The following is a 21,513-nucleotide window of genomic DNA, read 5'->3' on the forward strand; positions in this document are numbered from 1 at the left end:
ATGTGTTCAACTCAACCTTGTCTTTTAAACCAGACATATATTAAAAAAATAAATCTATTTTGTCATCAATATATCATTTCATTATAAGAATATTTTAAAATTGAGAGTATTTTATTACCCTTCTTTGATAGGTGTGCTCATTTAAAATAATGTTTTGATGTTGTACTAGTTATGGAAATTTCTTAACATTAAGAATTTAGTCGCTTTAGTTGTCATGTGCATGAATAACTTTGACATATATCTATTCATATATTTTTTAGTTTCATTTGTACTTTTGCAATTGCATATATGACAAAACTGGGAAACAAATCTCAATTTTTTTTATATCTAACGAATGAATTATATAAAGATATGCATTATTATTTGAAAAAAAAAGTAAAAAAAACCCAGATCTTCCCCAAACTATTCATTTGAACCTTAATCAATAGAATTTATACTTCAACTTTCCAAAAACTGGAAGCTCCTTTTATTTATAAAATATTGACCTCAATCATTTACGAGATGTTGACTTTACAAGACATCTGTTGAAATTTATTTTAGTTATTTTTTATTTTGCAGTCGATGGAGTACGGCTGTTACCCCGGTCGTGTGATGAAAGACGGAACGTGCAAGACAATCATTCAATTCCCAGTCCTCATGATATATTCACTACATATTCTATGTAATCTCAGAGTATCTGCCTTAACAAATGATACCAGTTATGTCTTGTCTAATGTAAGACAGTCCGTTCGTCGAATTCTGGTGAGTTCATACATAGTTCATAGAAGTGATATACAGGTTGCGGATATATATTTTCTACCCGAACTACCCATCAATATAGTCCATAGAGACGGCTTATTTTTCTATGACCTACAAGTTTCTTTGAGCTACACGTTGTTGTATATCACTCGGTTTAACAGAGATGTGGTAAAAAGGGAGCTGATTAATACGCCTCAGAAAATCAGGATGGATCACTCAATCAATGGGTCGGCCCGAATTTCCTTCTCTCTAGAAGGTTTCCAATTTTCGAATATCAGTAAAACATTGTTATCAAAAAACACGATGGAAAAGGACTATGATATGTTTAGGAATTACTATAAAGATGCTCTTTTGAATCGCCCTGGAATGATTACAATTGTAAGTGAATTACTTGTTTGTTTTCACAAATTTTACGAACTAATGGAAATTGAAATAGACTTTAATAATTACCGTGTAATAGTAAAAGAGACAAAAGAGGCGTTTTACATTGGCGATTTTATCATTGATTATAAAAACCGATATCGCGTGTGCGCAAACATTCCCCCACCTTCTTCGCTATCGTCATCCCTTGTTGAATCACTAAACACCCTAACAACTGTGTTAAATATCATCAGTTGTATCTTCCTAGTCTTGCTCTTTGTCATCTACTTGTTAGTACGAGAATTGCGAACCGTTCCGGGTGTCAACGTCATGAGTTCCACATTTTCTCTGTTCTGCATGCAACTCACATACACAGTCAGTACCGTCATTCGGAAAGGAAGTCTCCCCTGTATGATCACAGGTGTGTTGCTTCATTACTTTTGGCTTTGTTTGTGCAGCTGTTTTTTCATATGTTGCTTTCATATGTTCATAAGCTTTCGAAGTCTTAATACGATAAGTCAGACACAAAATCAGAAACAGTTGCTTCGTTATCTGATGTTCTCTTATGGATTACCTTTTATTGTAGTCTCTTTGAGTGCATTTATCTCGTGGTATGCGACCGGTGATACTGGCTATGGGACCAACTTTTGCTTTGTCGAAGGCCTCGTCCAAAACATCATAACTTTTATGATTCCTATCGCCATTACCTGCATAGGAAACATTCTTTTATTTGTTTTGACCATTTTTAGTATAAATCTAAACAAAAACATCAAGAAGTCCAAAAAGAACAAGTCTGAGCTGGTCATCTTCTTTAAACTGTTCTTCCTGACCGGCTCGGTCTGGATTCTCCAAGTCATTGACAGCTTCCTGCAGCTTTCTTTCTTCTCTTTTTTTGCCGCCATTCTCACGTCTTCTCAAGGCATTTTCATTTTCCTCAGCTTTGCAACATCTTCACGGATTTTAAAATACGCTGGGGTGTTAAGGAAGCGTACGGAATAGGAGTTACATGTAATTTCGTGTAATCACCAAAATTAGTTTTTTGTACAAATTCAAATAATCACAATCACAGATTTGATAGTATTACGTAAATTTACACATTGATGACGTCTTGGCAAAAATCAAATGTCGTGTAAAGATCGGAAAGCATTGTAAACAGCTTATGACTAATAAAGTATTGTGGTGTGATTTATTGAGAATTGAAAAAAAACAATACTGGACGAGTTTTTAGTTTCATCAATTATTCGTTAAAAGTATGTAAAGTTGCTTTATTCAGCCAGGGTTTCATTGTTTATGATATAAAAATCCGACTAGAACAACACTACCTCGTATGTATTAGCTTCAAATTTTACATATATCGATAGTTTGATCAATGTTTACATTGAAAAGTGTTGCTAGAACCCTGTGTTATGTGTTGTTTTGATGCAGCGCTTTGATCGCTTTCCATGCAAACTATATAAAAGTTTGAAAGGTTTTTGGAGAACCGGATGATTACTATTTAGTTAAAGAGAATATAAGATTATGGCAGCGGTTTCGATAAAACTGAGACCTAAAGCTCAATATATATTTTATTGTTTTGTGGAAACCGCAGGGAAGTATTGTTCTATCTCATTTTATGTTAAGGAATAAACGTAATCTATTAAAGCTATAACGTGATAATGTATTGATGTAGCAGTGATATACTGCCCGATTTTATTATATTGACATGCATCTATTTCCAATGATAATACTCAGTTTTTGATCTGATTTATAAAAGTTATTTAATCTCACGATTTATAATATAACAGTAAGAATAAGACGCTTTATTGCCAATATGCTTCCTTAACATAAAAGATGACGGGGTGTTCCATGACCATCAACATGATATTTATACATGGTGATATTAAGGATCCCTTATCTTTTTATGATATCACTGATTGAGGTAAATGTACGGATCTGGAGGGGGGAGGGGTCATGATCCTACTCTCTCTCTCTGAAAAACTCAACATTAAAACCGGTTCCTGGCAAGCAAAATTATACTTAGAAACCCATGCACAGTCCCTTTGGATTTTTTTTCTGGATCCTCACATGCGGCTTCGGTAGGCCATTTTATGGTTGTATGCATAATTATGTCACGTAAAATTCCCAAAAATGAGCTGAACATTGTTGACGGTCAATAACCTAGGTTTGTTGGATGAAAACTAGAGTACCGACAAAACCCAACCTTACACCACAGTAAACCCCACCTAAAACCTGGGTTTACTTTTGGTGTGTATTCTGGGTTTGCTCTGGGTTTACTTTTTGAAAATTTTGGTCCACTCGGGGTTTACTTCGGGTTTACTCGGGAATTGCTTTTGGGGTCAACTGTACCAACTGAAGCGTGAAGCAGACCCGTCTTTTATCCTACTGCCTGTAGTCCCAACCCCTTCTATATGTCAATTACATATGTATCATCTGCTTTCAGTGGTATACTTCTGATCAGGGGTTTACTCTCTGTGTCCACTTTGGGTTTACTTCGGGTTTACTCCGGGTTTTGTTGCTTTGACGCAAGGAAAAGATACCTCACCTTACCGAAAGTCCAAGGTAGTGTAGAATGGTATCAACGTTAAACTACAGACAAATAAACTTAGATTTGTATGCCTTCGATATAGTTAACAACTGTAAAATATAGTCTAACAGATTTAAACCATTGTTCACGGATCGTTATCTATAGTTAACGGTTCATACACTATAATTTACAGTCGTTAAAACCTAGTTAATCAGCTGTGATATAACTAGTTCAGTTTTTGTAAATATGGCATGCCCTTTCTAGATTGTTTTCAATTTTTCTTGTAGAGTCAGACGTTGAACATAAATGCAAATATAATCTTTCGTAAATATTTTATAATCGTTATGCATAAATTGTATTGTGAAAGTCCAATGTTAATGTATTATGTTTATTACGTATTTTTGGAATGTTTCAATAATGCTTTTTTCTCCATGTTTTAGTGGTCAAAAAAGAATTGTTAATGTGCCGTTACACGGCTTATTTTGTGTGTTTAACCGTTTTTGTCCGTGTTGTGAAATTTGTGTATGTTCCGTTTATATCCGTGTGTTGTGATTTGTGGAACTCAGTGTGTCTCGTGCGGTTCGTGAGGAAACACAGTAGAACATCAGTGACTGTCAATCTTTTTCATGTTTTAGACCACAATGGAGTAAGTTATTTAACTTTGATAAGTTTAATAATAATGAAAATTCATAATTGTACATTCTGATTATTCTAATCCTATAAATTTTGACTATTTAAATTATCTTTAAAAGAAATATTTGATGTCGTCATGTCATATGTGCTTATGTTCGTCCTTGTTTTTTTGTAGTTATTACCACTGTCTATCATCTAAATAAAACTATAAAAAACGATGGTAGAAGCGTTACAGTTAAAGTGCCCAATGTCTTATAAAAAGCGTTCTTAACAAAGATTACATTGATTAATTATCATTTGAATAAGGTTTTATTTTTCTATTATTTTTAGAAATAGGGTTCAATCTAAAATTGAATTTTTTCAAAATAAAGGAAATTTGACCTTTTATTATTCTGTTTCAAATTTTTTTTTTTTTAATTTTTAACACCAACATGTTTAAGGTTTAATATAATCTCATATGTTCTTTGAGATATTTGTATGATATGCTTTCTTATAAATAAAATAACGCTACACTACCCATTATTGACTATATTTTATTTTTCAAAGAGTTTATTTATCGGTTAAAAAATTGCATATAAGGAAATTAACTCGCTGAATAATTGCTTTATACGCTGAAATAAAAAATCAGCGAATTTTACATCAAGTGAACAATTATTTGAATATAAAATTGATGAAAAAACAGGATTTACTAAATTATGTAACTTATCATGAAAACACGCAACACAAATTATGTTTTCGCTTTAATGCATAGTAGTATAGTTGACCCGCTTAATATAATAGTTATTTTGTCAGGAAAAATAATGGTATTAATTGGTCTTTCAAAGTAACCTACTATAGCATTTGCCGAATTTAACGGCTACAAGTTGAAAAATTGTATGAACCACCAACAGACTTCCGAATAGCTGGCATGCTTTCATTTCCTTTATTCCCTTCACTCCGGTTTTGATTAAATATAACAGGGCATACATGAGACAATTCGTTTTTAAATTAACTACTTTGATTAGAATAAACAAGGAACCCACAAGAATTGGCATACTCTAAAACCTGGCCTGGCCTCAAAGTTGGCCTGGCCTCACTTTTGGCCTCAAAATTGGCCTAGCCCAAAATTTTGGCCTGGCCTCAAGTTTTGCCTCTTCAAAAATTTTTGGCCTCTAATTTTAAAATTTTTCTTTTTCTTATTTTCTTAGACTTGAATTGAATTTTTATTGATTTCATTTAAAAATTAAAAATTCAATGCTTTTTTAATATTTAAGGAATAATCATATAAATATGACAAGTGACCGTTGTTCAAGTTTAATTTATTTAATCCATATCTAAACACACAAAAAATACCTATGACATGCATGTACAGCATTGCTCTTACTATTGTTAAGGAATAGATGATGTCAATACAAAAGCGATTGACTATAAAACTAAGAGTCGCCACCCCCCACCCAATCTCCCATTAAAAAGTTAAATATAATTTTAAGAGACTGGCCTGAATGATACCCAAAATATTTGTAAACTGGTACATACCATTAAATTGTAATCACTGTGTAATGCTGCTTGTTTGCATTACCTGTCAACACCAATCAAGCCCAAATTTCTCTCTCCAGCAGAACTTCAATATCAACCTTTTCTGTCGCTAATCTGCTACATTGGGGTCAGATTCATTGCCTATCCTGTCATTTACCATTTCACGCGGTCTATTTTAATTAATGGCATTTGAGAATGACTGCAACATTGCCTCCTCCGATAGCTTGACTCATTGATGGTCATTTATCATCACCTCCTGATTAGAGTAGAGTTTCATGCATGTGTTGCTTGTATATTTAGGAAACAATTTTTATCCTATGGGGAATTGTCATTATCAGAATCTGAACAAAGTAAAACATTTGTGACCTTTGATGCTAGTTGGAACAAATATTGGCCTCTTTATTATTATTTTTGTTTGTCAAACAAATCGTTGGTAAAAGAAGAGTTACATAGATATTGTCCGATCCTGAGAGCAGTTAGATTTAAGCACATTGCATAATAATGTCATGGTTATACTATGGCAGAGCAAAATCACATTCTTAAGTTCTTAATTAAGAATTAAAAACAGACTGAATAAAAATCTATTAGAGTGGATTACTCGACATACCTGTAGTAATAAATATGCATTCTTAGTACTATATTTTCAATTGTAGCTATTTATTTTAATAAACTATTACTAAACGGCAATACAGTCACCAAGTGGGATGTTTAATGTGAATTGAAAATAAATACATAAAAAATCAATAAAATCATCAAATATAAAAAGAAAATATAAAAATAATTTTGAGGCCAAAAATTTTGGTAGAGGCCAAATTTGAGGCCAGGCCAAAATTTGGGGCCAGGCCAACTTTGAGGCCAGGCCAGGCCAGGTCAGGCCAGGTTTTAGAGTATGCCACAAGAATTGTGCAAAATAATTCTTTATTAAGCACATTCTTCCTATCACTTAAAAGAGCTGCAGTAATCAAGCATGACACATGACAGATACCCAAACCACGTGCGGTAATTCGTGACTAACACTGTCTGCCCGATAAATTTCAAAGTGATTTTGAGGCTTATGTTTATACAAAGCACGTATAAAAGAAGGTGTAAAGCTCAACTGACAGAAGCAACTTTCCCATTAAAAATGTGGGGTACACTTAAAGAAGTTGTTTTATTAACCGAACAATAATTATGAATAGGTAATACACAAACCAGTGGGTTTTTTTCATCGAAAAGCATTCCATTATATATCACTATACATGTACATGTAATTGTTTTTGGCAAAAAAATATACTTTGAAAATGAAGCCCAGATAAAAATATTATTTAATATACATAAATGATGTACAGAGGATTATGATCAGTTATTTGTCAAACTAAATCGGGTTTATATTTTATGTTTCACAAATTTTTGTTTTCCGCAAATTCAATCTAACGCGATTTGCTGCAAATTGAAAACAACGAGCTTTTTTCCGATCGCCATATTAACCTGCTATACAGTATTTTAAAATTATAAGAAATTGTCAGTCGCACTGTAAAAGTCTTAAGCGTTTTTTAATGTCCAAAAAGTAGATAAAATTAAAAAATAAATAAATTAAATAAAATAAAACTGATATAGAATAATTTCAGTATCATTTTCAAAAAAATTATTTCGGTTGACATGGATTTTTATGGCATCCTATAAAAAAGAGATTCTTAAAAGATGAATTAAGTAAAAGACGAAACTCTTTACAAAAGGCGATAATAACTAGACAATGAAAGTTGGATGAATTTATTAAAAAGAATGTCCTTCTCAATGAACACTACGCTACAATATGAAGAATTAGTAGGCAAACGTTTTCCGATAGTTTTGAATCTAAAATGCTAAAACCGTGATCGTGAGCCCTAAATCAACAAGGGTTCCAGGAGTGATTCAAAGTTTAAACGTACATGTGGCGTAATTTTTCATGCTAAGAAATATTTGATTGATTGATTTATTCAAATATACTAGCGGAAAAAAGAAACTGTGCATTATTTAATATATGAAAAAAAAAAATTAAAATTACAATGAACATATTTTATTTTTTGTAATACTGTTAACACATGTATTCGTAACAACATCTCATAACACATTAATGTCAACGTCGAATAACGTCAATTTCAGCACACTCCAAAGTCACTTTGAAATTGAATAACCAAAATTAATAACGCGAGTGACCACATAACGCTACCTTCACCAAAGTGTCGACGTTGCACAACACAAGCGTTCTGGTAACGTTCCCCAACGCGACGATACACCCTACAACGGCCGTCACTGCTATCCAAATGAAATATGGATTCATCAGTAAACAGAATATTGGCCAAGTCCTATATTCTGAATCGCAGATGTCGTGTGCACCACGCTAGTCTGGCGATACGATGACGTTGGAGCACTACTGGACGTCTTGGTTTGATGTTTTGCTCGCGCAGACGATTACGCACAGTTCTTGAACTAATTGGTCGAAACAGCCCTGGAATGCTACGGGCAGTCAAACTTGCTGTCTTGAAACGATTTCTCAGATGCACAAGTCTGATGTGGTTGTCATGTTGACGTGACGTCATACGAGTCGCCCAGAGCGCGGTCGATCCTGAGTGTTGCCAGATTGTTGAAAACGTCTCCATAATGACTGGATAGTGTTCTGATGAACTCCAAAGTGTCTTGCTACAGTATTATGTGCCATTCCAGCTTGCAGCATCCCAACAGCACGATTACGTTGGTTTTCGTTGAGTCGTGGCATGACAAAGGGATAAATTTTGTTGAAACTCAAGTGATTTCCTTAACAAAACAAGTTTAAACAAATCCTTTACAGCTCTATTCCAAACAGTATTGGCCCGTAAAACTCGTGCGTACAAATTCTTCAATAAACAACAGGTGCTCACTGAAAAAGTCCGTGCACCCGGTCGGTTACCATCCGATATTGTCAAAAACATTACCATTATCGATTGTTTAAATTCTATAAGTATAACCAATAGATATATAAAAATTTTACTAAATTTCATAATGCACAGTTTCTTATTTCCGCTAGTATATGTTATATAAAGATATATCTTTACAATAAATTACGCAGTTTATATCAATCGGGTTAAAAGATAAAGAAATTGATAAATAGTTTTTATAATTATTTTCGCGTCCACAATAAATACAGCATTTGAATAAACCACGCCTTAAATGGGCCAGGTGATACCACGCTCAGTCTATTACAACAACAATGGCGACGACGAGAAAGATAGGTATACCCATCACCCCTGCGAATGTTATTGTCATTTAAATTTTAAATCACGTGGTTTTATTTGACCCTTTCAGTATCGCAGTAACAATCGTGCCTCGTGTTTATAGTCTATTTTAGAGAATCTAGGTACTTGTAGTCAAATATAAATTCTAGAGGTTTATTGATTTTAAACTTTATCTTCATTAATTGGTGGGTAAAATGTGTCCTAGAAATAAATGTGACAATACAAAAATAGTTTTTTTCTGCTGTTGCGACAATTAACATGAGTAGTAGACATCCCCCCTAAGAATTAATTTTCGATCCGCGCCTGACCTAGTAATAACACTAATAGTGAAACAGACTGTACTATTTTATGCAGAATGTTCCTTGAAAATGGCTTGATATACTTAGTTTTTATGCAAAACATTCACCCATTATTTTTTTAAAAACATGGTATTGCACACCACAAGCATCAAACATGTCTATGAATTTATTAAGCAACCCAATGTTTATGCTATCAACCACTCTACACGTGGTTGAACATGAACGATAACTCTGTTTCGAGTATCATCGTTTAATTAAAAAACCGCTAGATAATGAAATAAGACATACATCTTAAAAGATGTTGATGTTTTAACATAAATCAAAGTAGGATATGATATGAAAATCGATCAGTACTTACGTATTTTGAGAATATTATCCGAACACTTATACTTCCGCTCGAAATTTCACAGGAACTGAACAAATCTCGGTGAAGTCTCGTGAACTTTCATTCGAGCACCTCTGGATTTATTACATACTTAGCAACGATAAAGAAAACATTCCGAACACATTCGCAGGGGTGCCCATAATACCGTTAAGTTTGACAGACTTGGCCAAGAAAGAAAAAAGATTGATGGAATAGGAATTAAAGCCGAATTAAACTTAAGTTTAATAAGTTTTTATCATGAAGTCATAGGGTTTTGTTAGTCAGGTTCGTACGTGCTCCATGTGCTCCATGTCTTTACTTTATAAGTTATGAACCACAAGTGAATTTTCGTTTAGAGAAATTTCTGAATAAAGAATTAATAAACTCTCTTAGTACATGCATCCATTAGGGGAGGGGGTATTCACTCATTTTACCGTGTCGTTGATGCTAAAATAGTGTTTCATCTTTATTACACATGATTAACAATTTATATCGTTCTACATTAATGAATAAGGGAATACTAATGCTTTGAGTATCATCTGATATAAGAATTATCTCGTTTAAGACATGAAAAACGTGATTCTAATTTGTAAACTGTTCTTCCATCGTGTTTTCAATACTAGGTTTTCCCGCACTCATGCGCAGTGGCGTTTCAAATAGCCGATCACATTAATATGTTAATATTCATCAGACGAGTAGCAAAGTTTTGAGACAAATAACTAAAGAAAGAACATGTTTTACGGGGTTAGAGTTTGTGAAACGTCTAATTATAAGAAGCATGATGTATATTTTTACTAAAACTCATGTCAAAATTTTACTCCAAATACGCCCAAATACCTTTTAAATATGATTTAAGGATTTTGTGAAGACGTGTAAAACCTTTTTTACAAGAACTACATGTACCATGCAACAATTTGTGATATTACTATGTAAGATCCTCAAATGTATATTCTAAATTGTTTAAACAGTGACCCTCAGACCAATACTTGGACCCGAAAAGGTATTTACAGTTAAACTTTGAGATATACAGGGAATTTTTAAAAAATCTCCTCAAGAACTGTATTGATACAATTTCTGATATTTCTATGCCAGATAGTGTAGATTAGAAATTGTTCAACTCATGACCCCTTAGGCCAATACTGGTCACCAAAATTGGTAAAAACTCCATCATGGAAACAAATAAGAAAAATATTGCTCTAATTAGGAAAATTATTATTATTTAGTTAGTGGGCACAATGGTGACTTGTTAGTCGTAAGAATATAAAAAATTATTATTTTTCAAACAGTTTAATAATCTTTGTAATTTTTACGGTATTTAAGGATAAAAATCCTGCAATTTTGATGGCATTAACGGTTATCTGAGAATAATGCAACACTGTTACCACTATTTAAGCAATTAAAATAAAAAATAAAAACAGTCCAAAGAGGCCATTTAACTCTTACTTACGATGTTCTTCGTTTGAGTTCCCTGTCATCAGGCAAGAAGCTTTTTAAGGATAAATGCAAATCAACTATAAGATTGTTGCCCCCCCCCCCCCCTTAAGCAAGGCTTTATAATTATAAATTTCAAACTATTGCTAAAGCCACCATGGTCATCATAACCATGCATCTTAAATGCTTTTTAGATGATAAATAGGAGACAGCAAGATATATTAATTAAAGTCAAATTAAGCCCCCTCCCTTAAAAAACTCCTATTAAACAAAAAAAAAATTATAATCAAATGAAAATAAATAAAAACACCCCTATATTAACATCGAAACCAGTATGCCTGGCCTGGTTTATGAAATACACAATTTAAAAAGAGGCATCCTGATTCATAAGCATTTGCTATGTTAAATTGCTATATAAACATTTGAGATGAATATTTTAAACTAAAGAGTTAATTTAGGTTAACTATATAACCAAGAACGCCTCAGTGGACGGTCACGTTACATGGGCCATGGCGGTTGTATTGAACTTGGCTCTCGTCAATTTGACAATTTTGTGAATTTCTTGGCTAAAATGTGACTTTCTGTGTCCGAAATTTCCACCCCTTATAATCAGTAACACTCAGTAAATGTGATTCTTCTGTATGCTTCTGTGAATACGTGTTCAAATACCGTCACGTCGAGTGATGGGTCCAATTATATATGATAATATTGGACATCCTGACAAGCACCCTAAATTGGAACCGTTTTGTGTATACTAAACCTCTACAAAATGATCAATAACTACAAAGATCAGCTTTTTATGCAGGTATAAAATGTCTCATTTACAATAAAGGCCAGCCATCTAAAAACCAAAATGTACAAACTCTTGGGGAGAATTGGCGGTTCAAATTCAGTGACAAAAAGCGGTGCCGCATTTGCCTTTAAACAGATCTTGATTCAGGAATAGAGAAGTGTAAACCTTGTGTCAAAAACCAGAGACACGTCATATCTTTTGGCGGGGATGATTTCCAATAATCGAATTTCACACGTGTTTTTTAAATCCATCATCGTAGAACATGTTTTTCAATATGTTAAAGCCATTTGCTGCGGAGATCTCAAAGACAACAGCTATGCAGGCTCCAGACGCAATAATGATCAGTAACATAATCCAATTAGTGATGATATCATTGATAAACTGAAAACATTATTGGAAGAAATTGTGAATGCATAGCATGATCAGGTTGAAGCTTTCCGGGAAATTAACAAAAAAGAGCAATCAACACTCTTTGAAAGTGTTTATGTTGATTTCTGGGGAACAGGTCTTAACAAAGTCGGAACAGAACATACCGGTCAAACAAAAATGGCCTGGACAGAACATACAGACAGATCTTTCAGAAGATTCGCGAAGACCACCACGGAGATTTGAGTCTGTTCAAAGGAATCTACAGGCAGCTTCAAGCTCACAGCGTCATATTTTGGACATTTCGAGTTCTATTCGGAAATCTGATAAAAAAAAGTTGACAAACAGTCGTCTACTATGCAAGATCACACCCGGTCTCCGCGTACTGGCTTCATTGCCATGTGCTGATGCGTTTGTTTTTATATTTTCGACTTTCAAGTCCTTTCTGCCTTGTCTTGGACGCATCTAAGTTTATGGAAGACGTCTGTAAACCATTGTGCCAGGTGCTCGTACAATTCGCGTTTTTTCTTAATTGGAGCATGGTCATAGACAATAAATAGGTATATAATTTATCTCTTTAAACGAGGTTTAATTCTTATACAAGTCTGTGAACAGGCTGTTATAAGTATGTCGCAATTTGCCAATATGAGGGTACAGCTTGAAGTGTTATTTTTGCAGTATAGCTTTCAAAAAGGATTGACAGGATTTTTAGCCGCCTGTGAGGTGACATACTAGATGTTTAGCTGCTGGGATTAAAAAGGAATCCTCTCCTCTTGATCTTGCTTAGCCTCTCATGATCTCTCCTATTTCACAAGGATTTGAAACTCAAGGTGCACTATTTCTCTTAAGAAAATCTTTCACTTGCACATTGCACACTTTCATTTTCAAATAATAGATCAAAACACTTCCTATAGCTTACTTTAGGTGACTTTAATCGCTTAGCTGTGTTTAATGACACCCACAAAATTAATAAAAACAATACAAGTCCAGCGCACATAAGGAGACATCATTTCAAAACAGGCTTTAATGTAGAAAGGTAAGTATAATGGTCTATAAGACTAAAGCTGGCTGGGCTATTTTAAAGACTTTGTTAATAGCAAACATATTTACGATTAGTTTTTCAAAACATTTAGAGTAAAATCTGTTGCGTAATATTTATGATAATTGGGCAATTTATTCTATATTATTGTTAAATAGATATTCTGTATGGAAAATGACAATTGTTCATAAAAACATAAATAGGCGTCGGAACCGGGGATGATGAGACTTTTTTGCAAAGTTAGACATATTATAATGTGCTATAAAGATAGATAGATAGATAGATAGATAGATAGATAGATAGATAGATAGATAGATAGATAGATAGATAGATAGATAGATAGATATGGCTTCTCAAAATAACTGATAAGTCTAGCCCAACCCCCACTTTCAATTTGCTTATCTGCATTAGCAATATAATAGAAGATCACTAGACAGTTCGCCTCATTATAAAGATTAAAAAATGTTAAAACGGCATAGTTAATTAATAAATCTGATTAAATATCTTTAGTACTATGTTTAATTTGTTTAGGTGGTTAAGGGGATTTTATTGCATATAATTGTCAACGTATTAATCAAATTTCGTTACAAATTTAGGAAATCAGAATAGCTCGACACACATACAAGTCACCCCTAGTACAACCAGAAACAACTTGCTCCAACTTCAGAACAACTCGCCCCCACTGAAAAATATTTTCTTTATACATATATTTTACAGAGCAGAGTCTATTCTTCCTATTTTCTACGTTTCCAAAACTTTCCATCAGTGTTTGAATTTATTTCCAAATTCGTTTAAATTCACCCAAAGCAATAAATATGATTGATCCACTTATTTTTTTTTTACTTTTTTTTTGGGGGGGGGGGGGGGGGTCATTTCGGAGTTCTTTGTCCTGATATATTCTAGCCAGACATTCTTTTAAAAAAATATGATTTAAGGAATGGAAGCCAATTCGAGCATATTTATTGTTGAAAGACTTAAAATACCTTTCATTTTTAAAATAAATTATGTAATATAATTTATAACAGCAACGATCAATCAATGGCTTTATGATATTCTTGTGATAATGTTAATTACTTAAAAGAATTAATTTAATGAAATTCAGCCGGTAAATAATTAAAGGATTAGCGATATGTTAATTTTAATAAGGTGATAAATTGCTTTTAAGAAGGTCAGCTCCTATGCTTTCATAAATTTCATAAATTTGATGTTTAATTTGTGTATGGCCGCTTCAAAGTAATGAAGAATGATAAACAAATTATTCATCAGCCAGCAAACTTGCAAAATCACAAAAGAAAACATTTATCTTGATAGATAAATGAATGTGCATGTGAAATAATGTAGATAAAGTGTGAAAAATATTTTTAAAAGTAATAAAACAATACAAAATCCTATAAAATATGCGTTTTAAAGTTCGGGGCGAGTTGTACTAAATTGGAGCAAGTTCTTTAAGATGAGTGGCGAGTTGTCCTGGTTCCGATGACTTTGGGGAGTGTGATTTGACCATGCTAAAGGTTACAAAATCTTACCAATCTTAAATATGTAATAATAATGCTATACTATCCATTGTTGTTGTTATAAAATTTTCGTTAAAATTCTACATTAATTGAAAGTTAATTGATGAAAATTGAACCATTCAAAATTTTGCGTGGTACATATCGTATCTATATCATTTAAAATATTTTTACTGAATTAACAAGTATTGGGTCTCAAAGATGTAGAATTAATTTATGGAATACAAAAATATAATAGAGTTTTTGTATAGATTGAATAAATGGTATCAATACATTTTTAGACAACTAAATCTAACCATACAAATGGAGGCGAGAATGGATGGGTTTATTTTGACTCTCAGTGCTGTCTTTTTTCTTTCCGCGTCCTATGTATTGGGAGCTTTTAATCTTACTAGACTGATGGGAATCTACATCAATTCTTGTGGTACAGAAAGTTTGTGTTTCGATTGGTCAAAATTCCCCAAAACCGAGAATACCCCCATCACTTCGAGATGCCCGCCATGTTCGTGTGAAGAGAACTGTTTCCGAATGATGAATTGCTGTCCTGATAAATTCTTTCTCGAAAGAAAGCTTAGAAGAATGCATTTTCCATTTTATGAAATGCCTAACAGATCAATAAAAACAAGTATATTTCCGAAATATGCCGTTATAGACTACTGCCCTCCGTTGGTTAACGAAACAATCGATTTTTCCTGTAGGAAACCTCCTATAGGATTGAAGAATAGGATTTTTGTGACCTCGCTCGTCAGTAATTATACCTACAACAATTTCCACTGTGCCTTGTGCCACGGGGAGAAGGAGACGGATCTTCTCCAATGGGAAGTAGCCATTTACGGATTTGACTATGTTGTCAATTTTGTAGAGTCCGTTGAAGAACTTCTTGAAGTCACTAAATTCTTTAATAGTGTTTTAATTTTCTATCCTCCAAATTCAGTTAAAGATAAAGTGGTTCAAACTTCTCCCAATAAAGTAAGTTACTCAGGAGAGTGTTTTGACGACGAGGATTTGGTTCTTGCTTGTGATTCCTCATATTTCCATGAATATCGACTTTTCAAAAATATTTTTTGTTTAATGTGCAATGTTCAAAGTTTGAAATTGTCAAAAAATAGTATATCTTCATGCCTTTTACAAGACGAAGATACAAGGAAGCTGTGCATGACGAGCCCTCAGTCTGATTTGACGTATCCATACAGAAATTACCACTGCTTCTCTTGCAATTTACCTGTACCATTTGTGAGTGGAATCACACCGAATGACCAGAATAAAGTCGGAACAAGATATACCTTTCTTGACATGTCTACCTTGGTACGAGAACACAGCTTTGAAATTCTTACCTTTAGTCAAAACATTTTCAACGATATTTTACTCTTACAAAAAATATATAAAACAAATGCGGATACTAACGGTAACTTGCGACCTAATAACTACGAATTCGACCATCTGTTGAACAAAATGGCAGCTATATATCCACATCGCATTTGTAATCGTGTCATTCTGCCAGGCGTTGTCCAAAACCTGAGCAGAATAGAATGCGATTGCTCGCCATCGTGCTTGTTTAGAGACTCGTGTGCCTGTTGTATTGATACGGCCTTGCTTCATTCTGTGGAGTGCATTTCATACACAAGAGCAGCATTTTCTGAACAATTCAGGAACAATGACGTTAAAATACAAGTTGTGAGAGCTTGCTACAAAGAAATGAGTGAGAATGTCGGCACACAGGAAGATGAAAACATCAAGTATTTGTGCGAGAGCGATGATCTGAACGAGTTTGACATCCCTGTTGTTTCAAGAAATATCACATATAAGAATGTCTTCTGTTTCCTTTGTAACACGAACTTTACGATTGCAAACTATTCTCTTATAACTGAGCCATATGACATAATAAACATAAGAATACATTGCAATCACCAACTAGTCTTCACCTTCTTCGCTAGTTTTGATCAAGTCATGGCCGAAGCTTTAAAAGAAAATTGTGACATTGTGTATGATATACATAACTTAGTAATGTGTACTAGCGACAAAAAGGGCGACAATTTCATATCAAAGTGTGATGTCACCTCTGGAGAAGAAGAGGTTGATCAAGCCGAGCTTTGGGCATGTGAAGAAATTAGTAACCAGGTTTTCCCAACGTTCGGGAATTTCAAAAACGAATTTTGTCATATGTGTAACTCACCTGTTATCGATCATGGGGAACAATTTTTTTGCAACGATTCAAGAACTAATCTTGAGGCATTTAAGAACGGATGTTTGTCGCTACCTGATGTTAGTTACCATCCTGTTGTGCACCCATACAGGAATATATTCTGTTTCACGTGTACAGAGGAAGCTCCAGGCCTCTCTTTGTCCTCTCCCCAGAGCTGTGACCCTTTGTTAGGCTCAGAATACTTAAGGACAATTCCGCTAATAAGGAACCTGTTTGTTCCAAGTCTTACACTGAACACAGATATTTTTAATCCAGTGCCTCAGGTATGTAAAAAAGTATGATAGTATGTAGTTACTTTTAATCAACCAGATGTCTGATTGTAAAGACTTATTAATATGGTAAAATTTCTGTCCTCGTCTATTAATCTTAATTTGAATTTCAAATACATCACATTATCAAGATATTTTGGTGTTTAAACAACCGTCAGCTCGATGCTTCTTTTCCAAATAACTTGTAAGAAATGCCAAGACAGGACTGTCTTGACATTTCAAATTTCAGAAATATGTTTGCCCTTCTCTTATACGAGATTCTGATCTTCAAGTATTTACTAGATCTGCATCTGTGAAGACAAAAAAGAGGTAAATTTATTTTACTTATTTTGAATTTTGCAGTCGATGGAGTACGGCTGTTACCCCGGTCGTGTGATGCAAGACGGATTTTGCAAGACAATCATTCAATTCCCAGTCCGCATGAAATATTCACTACATATTCTATGTAATCTCAGAGTATCTGCCTTAACAAATGATACCAGTTATGTCTTGTCTAATGTAAGACAGTCCGTTCGTCAAATTCTGGTGAGTTCATACATTACAAGTGATATTCAGGTTGCGGATATCTATTTTCTACCCGAACTACCCATCAATATAGTCCATAGAGACGGCTTATTTTTCTATGAACTACAAGTTTCTTTGAGTTACACGTTGTTGTATATCACTCGGTTTAACAGAGATGTGGTAGAAAGAGAGCTGATTAATACGCCTCAGAATATCAGGATGGATCATTCAATCAATGGCTCGGCCCGAATTTCCTTCTCTCTAGAAGGTTTCCAATTTTCGAATATCAGTAAAACATTGTTATCACAAAACACACTTGAAAGTGATTATAATTTGTTTAGGAATTACTATAAAGATGCTCTTGGGATGCGCCCTGGAATGATTACAATTGTAGGTGAATTACTTGTTTGTGATCACCAGTTCTTCGAACAAACGGAAGTCACAATGGATATCGATAATTATCGTGTAGTAGTCAAGAAGACAGAGGAGGCGTTTTACATAGGCGATTTTATCATTGATTATGAAAACCGATATCGCGTGTGCGCAAAGCGTTCCCCACCTTCATCGCTATCGCTATTTCTTGTTGAATCCCTAAACACCCTAACAACTGTGTTAAATATCATCAGTAGTATCTTCCTAGTCTTGCTGTTTGTCATCTACTCGTTAATACGAGAATTGCGAACCGTTCCGGGTGTCAACATCATGAGTTCCACATTTTCTCTGTTCTGCATGCAACTCACATACACCGTTAGTAACGTCCTACGGAAGGGAAGCCTCCCCTGTAAAATCACAGGGGTGTTGCTTCACTACTTTTGGCTGTGTTTATGCAGCTGTTTTTACATATGTTGCTTGCATATGTTAAAAAGCTTCCGAAAGCTAAATATAATTCAAATGACACCTAATGATAAACAGTTTCTTCGTTATCTGATGTTTTCCTATGGTTTTCCATCTTTCATTGTCTTCTCGAATGTATTGATATCTTGGTGCGTGACTGGTAACGTAGGCTACGGAACAACCCTTTGTTTTGTCGAAGGTCTGATTCAGAATATCACTACTTTTATTATTCCCATCATCGTGACCTGCGTAGTAAACATTCTTTTATTTGTTTTGACCATTTTTAGCATCAATCAGGACAAACACATCCAGAAATCTAAGGAGAACAAGTCTGAGCTGGTCATCTTCTTTAAACTGTTCTTCCTGACCGGCTCGGTCTGGATCCTCCAAGTCATTGACAGCTTCCTGCAGCTTTCTTTCTTCTCTTTTGTTGCCGCCATTCTCACGTCTTCTCAAGGCATTTTCATTTTCCTCAGCTTTGCAACATCTCCGCGGATTTTTAAATATTTTAAAAAGATGATAAACCGACCGATGAACCATCATTAAGGTCAGGGTTATAGATCAAACCCTATCTGAAAAGTGCAAACATTAGATTCGCCTAAAATATTTTTCCAAAACAAAGGGCCTAGCCACCCCCCCCCCCCCCGTCCGCGCAAATAAAATTTATCCTTTGTATCCCCTTTTATAATTTTTGCCTGAACCCGTGCATGGTGTTTACTTCAGCCATCTATTAGGTTGTATATGATTTTATCTTTTTTCGCTTATATCGAGATGTTAAAATGTTAAAATGAAAGCCCCCAAAATCCAGTAAAATTGTATTGTGTGTCTTTGTAATGCTTCAATGAAGTTGTTGAAATAAATTGAATTGTTACAATGCAAAAAAAGTTAAATGTTCAAAAGCATGCATAGAAAGCTATCTTCGTTTTTAGGCCACCTGTGTAAATTCAGATGACCTATTGCTATCCGTTTTCGTCCGTCATCATGCGTCGTCGGTCATGCGTTAACATTTTTACAGTTTTTACTTCTTCTTAAAAACTACAAGGCTGATTGCAACCATTTCTCGTGTGAGGCATCTCTTTGGTAAGAGGAATGTAAATTGTGAAATCTATGGCTCTACCACCCCCGGGGCGCCACATGTGAGGCCAAATATTCAAAAAAACCGCCAAATTTTCAAAAATCTTATTCTCTTTTCCCACACATGTGAGGAAAAAATGCTTGCATAGTTATGATGTCCATGAAACCCTCCACCAAATTTGTGAAATTCATAACCCCTGGGTCAGGGGTTCTGGCTCTAGGGTCGGAAACTAAATACATGATTATGATGTCCATGAAGCCCTCTACCTAAATTATGAAATGCATGATCCCTTGGTCAGGGGTTCAAGCTCTAGGGTGAGGCCAATATGACCATATAGCAGAAACGTATTAAATCTTCTTCTCTACTCCTATATATATTTGTTAAAAACTAAATGCGAGATTATGATGTCAATGAGGCCCTGAACCAAAATTGTGAAATTCATAACCCCTGTGTCAGAGTTTCAGGCTCTAGGGTGGGGCCAATATCGCCATATAATAAAAATGTATTAAATCTTAGAAAATTTTCTTTTCTACTCCCATATATATTTGTTAAATAAATGCCTGGTTATAATTTGAATGAAGCCATCTACCAAAATTGTGAAATTCATGGCCCTTGGTTCAGGGGTTCTGGCTCTAGGGTGGGGCCAATATGGCCATATAGTAAAAATGTTTTAAATCTTAGAAAATCTTCTTTTCTACTCCCATATATATTTGTTAAATAAATGCCTGGTTATAATTTCATTGAAGCCATCTACCAAAATTGTGAAATTCATGACCCATTTGTTATCGGTTCAGGTTCTAGGGTGGGGCCAATATGGCCATATAGTAAAAATGTTTTAAATCTTAAAAAATATTCTTCTTTACTACAACACATGTGGGCAAAAAACTGAATACATGGTTATGATGTCCACTAACTCATCTACCTTAATGTGAAATTCATGGCCCATGGGTCAGGGGTTTAGCACATGAGGGGGGGGGGGGGGGCAATAGTTAATGCATATAATGTTTAAAAAATTTCTTCTCTATTCTCAGGGTTGTATGAAAAACTGACTTATAATTATGTTTACCAGGAAGTCCTCTACTGATATTTAATTTTCATGTCCCCTTGAGTATGGGTTTTGACTCTAGGGCAGGGCCAAAACGGATGTATAGGTGTTAATGCATATATAAAGGGGGTTGGTGAATGCATCGTGTTTAATCAATCTAATGGCTTCAACTGACTTTAGTTTTCATTGCGCATGATTTTTGCAATTTAGTAAAATACAGTGTATACATTTATTTATGTATAATTTATAGATAAACAATGTTCAGATTTTCAAAGGAAAATTTCATTTGTAAGCGATTTTTCCGTTGTGCGGTATATCTGAGTGATGCCATTGTGCTTTTATGACATTATAAAAATCAAAGTACTGAAGTACTGAAAGCCGGGCTCTTTTGGTGTGTCTTAATGCATCTTGTGTAGTAAAGACTGAAAATCTCTCTCTCTCTCTCTCTCTCTCTCTCTCTCTCTCTCTCTCTCTCTCTCTCTCTCTCTCTCTCTCTCGCTCGCTTTTAATGTCGGCAAAGCATCAGAGAGCGACCAAATTTTGTAAGCGGCTATAAACAAAAAATATGTCTGTCTAGTAGAAGTTGAAAAGTTCAACAGTTGCTGCCTTGAATTTTGCAACAAGCATTATATATTCAATCCCCATTTCTTCAGCGCGCAGCAAAGTAGTTCATGGAAATTCATGCGCATTGTATGTGTCCAAAATGCATAGTAATGTTTTAAAAACACGTTATTAATAAGAAAACGAAAAAAGATAGACAATTCATTCGAAATTAAAAAA

The 21,513-nt window shown here is 34.4% G+C and overlaps 2 protein-coding genes across 2 annotated transcripts; both read left to right on the plus strand.

The window, feature by feature from the left end:
* The first annotated feature begins 561 nt into the window (after nucleotides 1-561).
* On the plus strand, nucleotides 562-2,097 carry LOC128181891 (adhesion G protein-coupled receptor E3-like). The gene has a single exon (XM_052850456.1). The coding sequence runs from the start codon at nucleotides 562-564 to the stop codon at nucleotides 2,095-2,097; it is 1,536 nt and encodes a 511-aa protein (XP_052706416.1).
* A 15,523-nt stretch (nucleotides 2,098-17,620) lies between these two features.
* On the plus strand, nucleotides 17,621-19,159 carry LOC128180550 (probable G-protein coupled receptor Mth-like 3). Its single transcript, XM_052848666.1, has one exon. The coding sequence runs from the start codon at nucleotides 17,621-17,623 to the stop codon at nucleotides 19,157-19,159; it is 1,539 nt and encodes a 512-aa protein (XP_052704626.1).
* The last annotated feature ends 2,354 nt before the right edge of the window (nucleotides 19,160-21,513 follow it).

This window comes from Crassostrea angulata, chromosome 4 (assembly GCF_025612915.1).
Source record: "Crassostrea angulata isolate pt1a10 chromosome 4, ASM2561291v2, whole genome shotgun sequence".
NCBI classification, from domain to species: Eukaryota; Metazoa; Mollusca; class Bivalvia; order Ostreida; family Ostreidae; genus Magallana; species Magallana angulata.

Bases quoted from the DNA above. Each gene is read 5' to 3' on its own strand.
- LOC128181891 (XM_052850456.1), top strand. From the start codon at position 562: ATGGAGTACGGCTGTTACCCCGGTCGTGTGATGAAAGACGGAACGTGC.
- LOC128180550 (XM_052848666.1), top strand. From the start codon at position 17,621: ATGGAGTACGGCTGTTACCCCGGTCGTGTGATGCAAGACGGATTTTGC.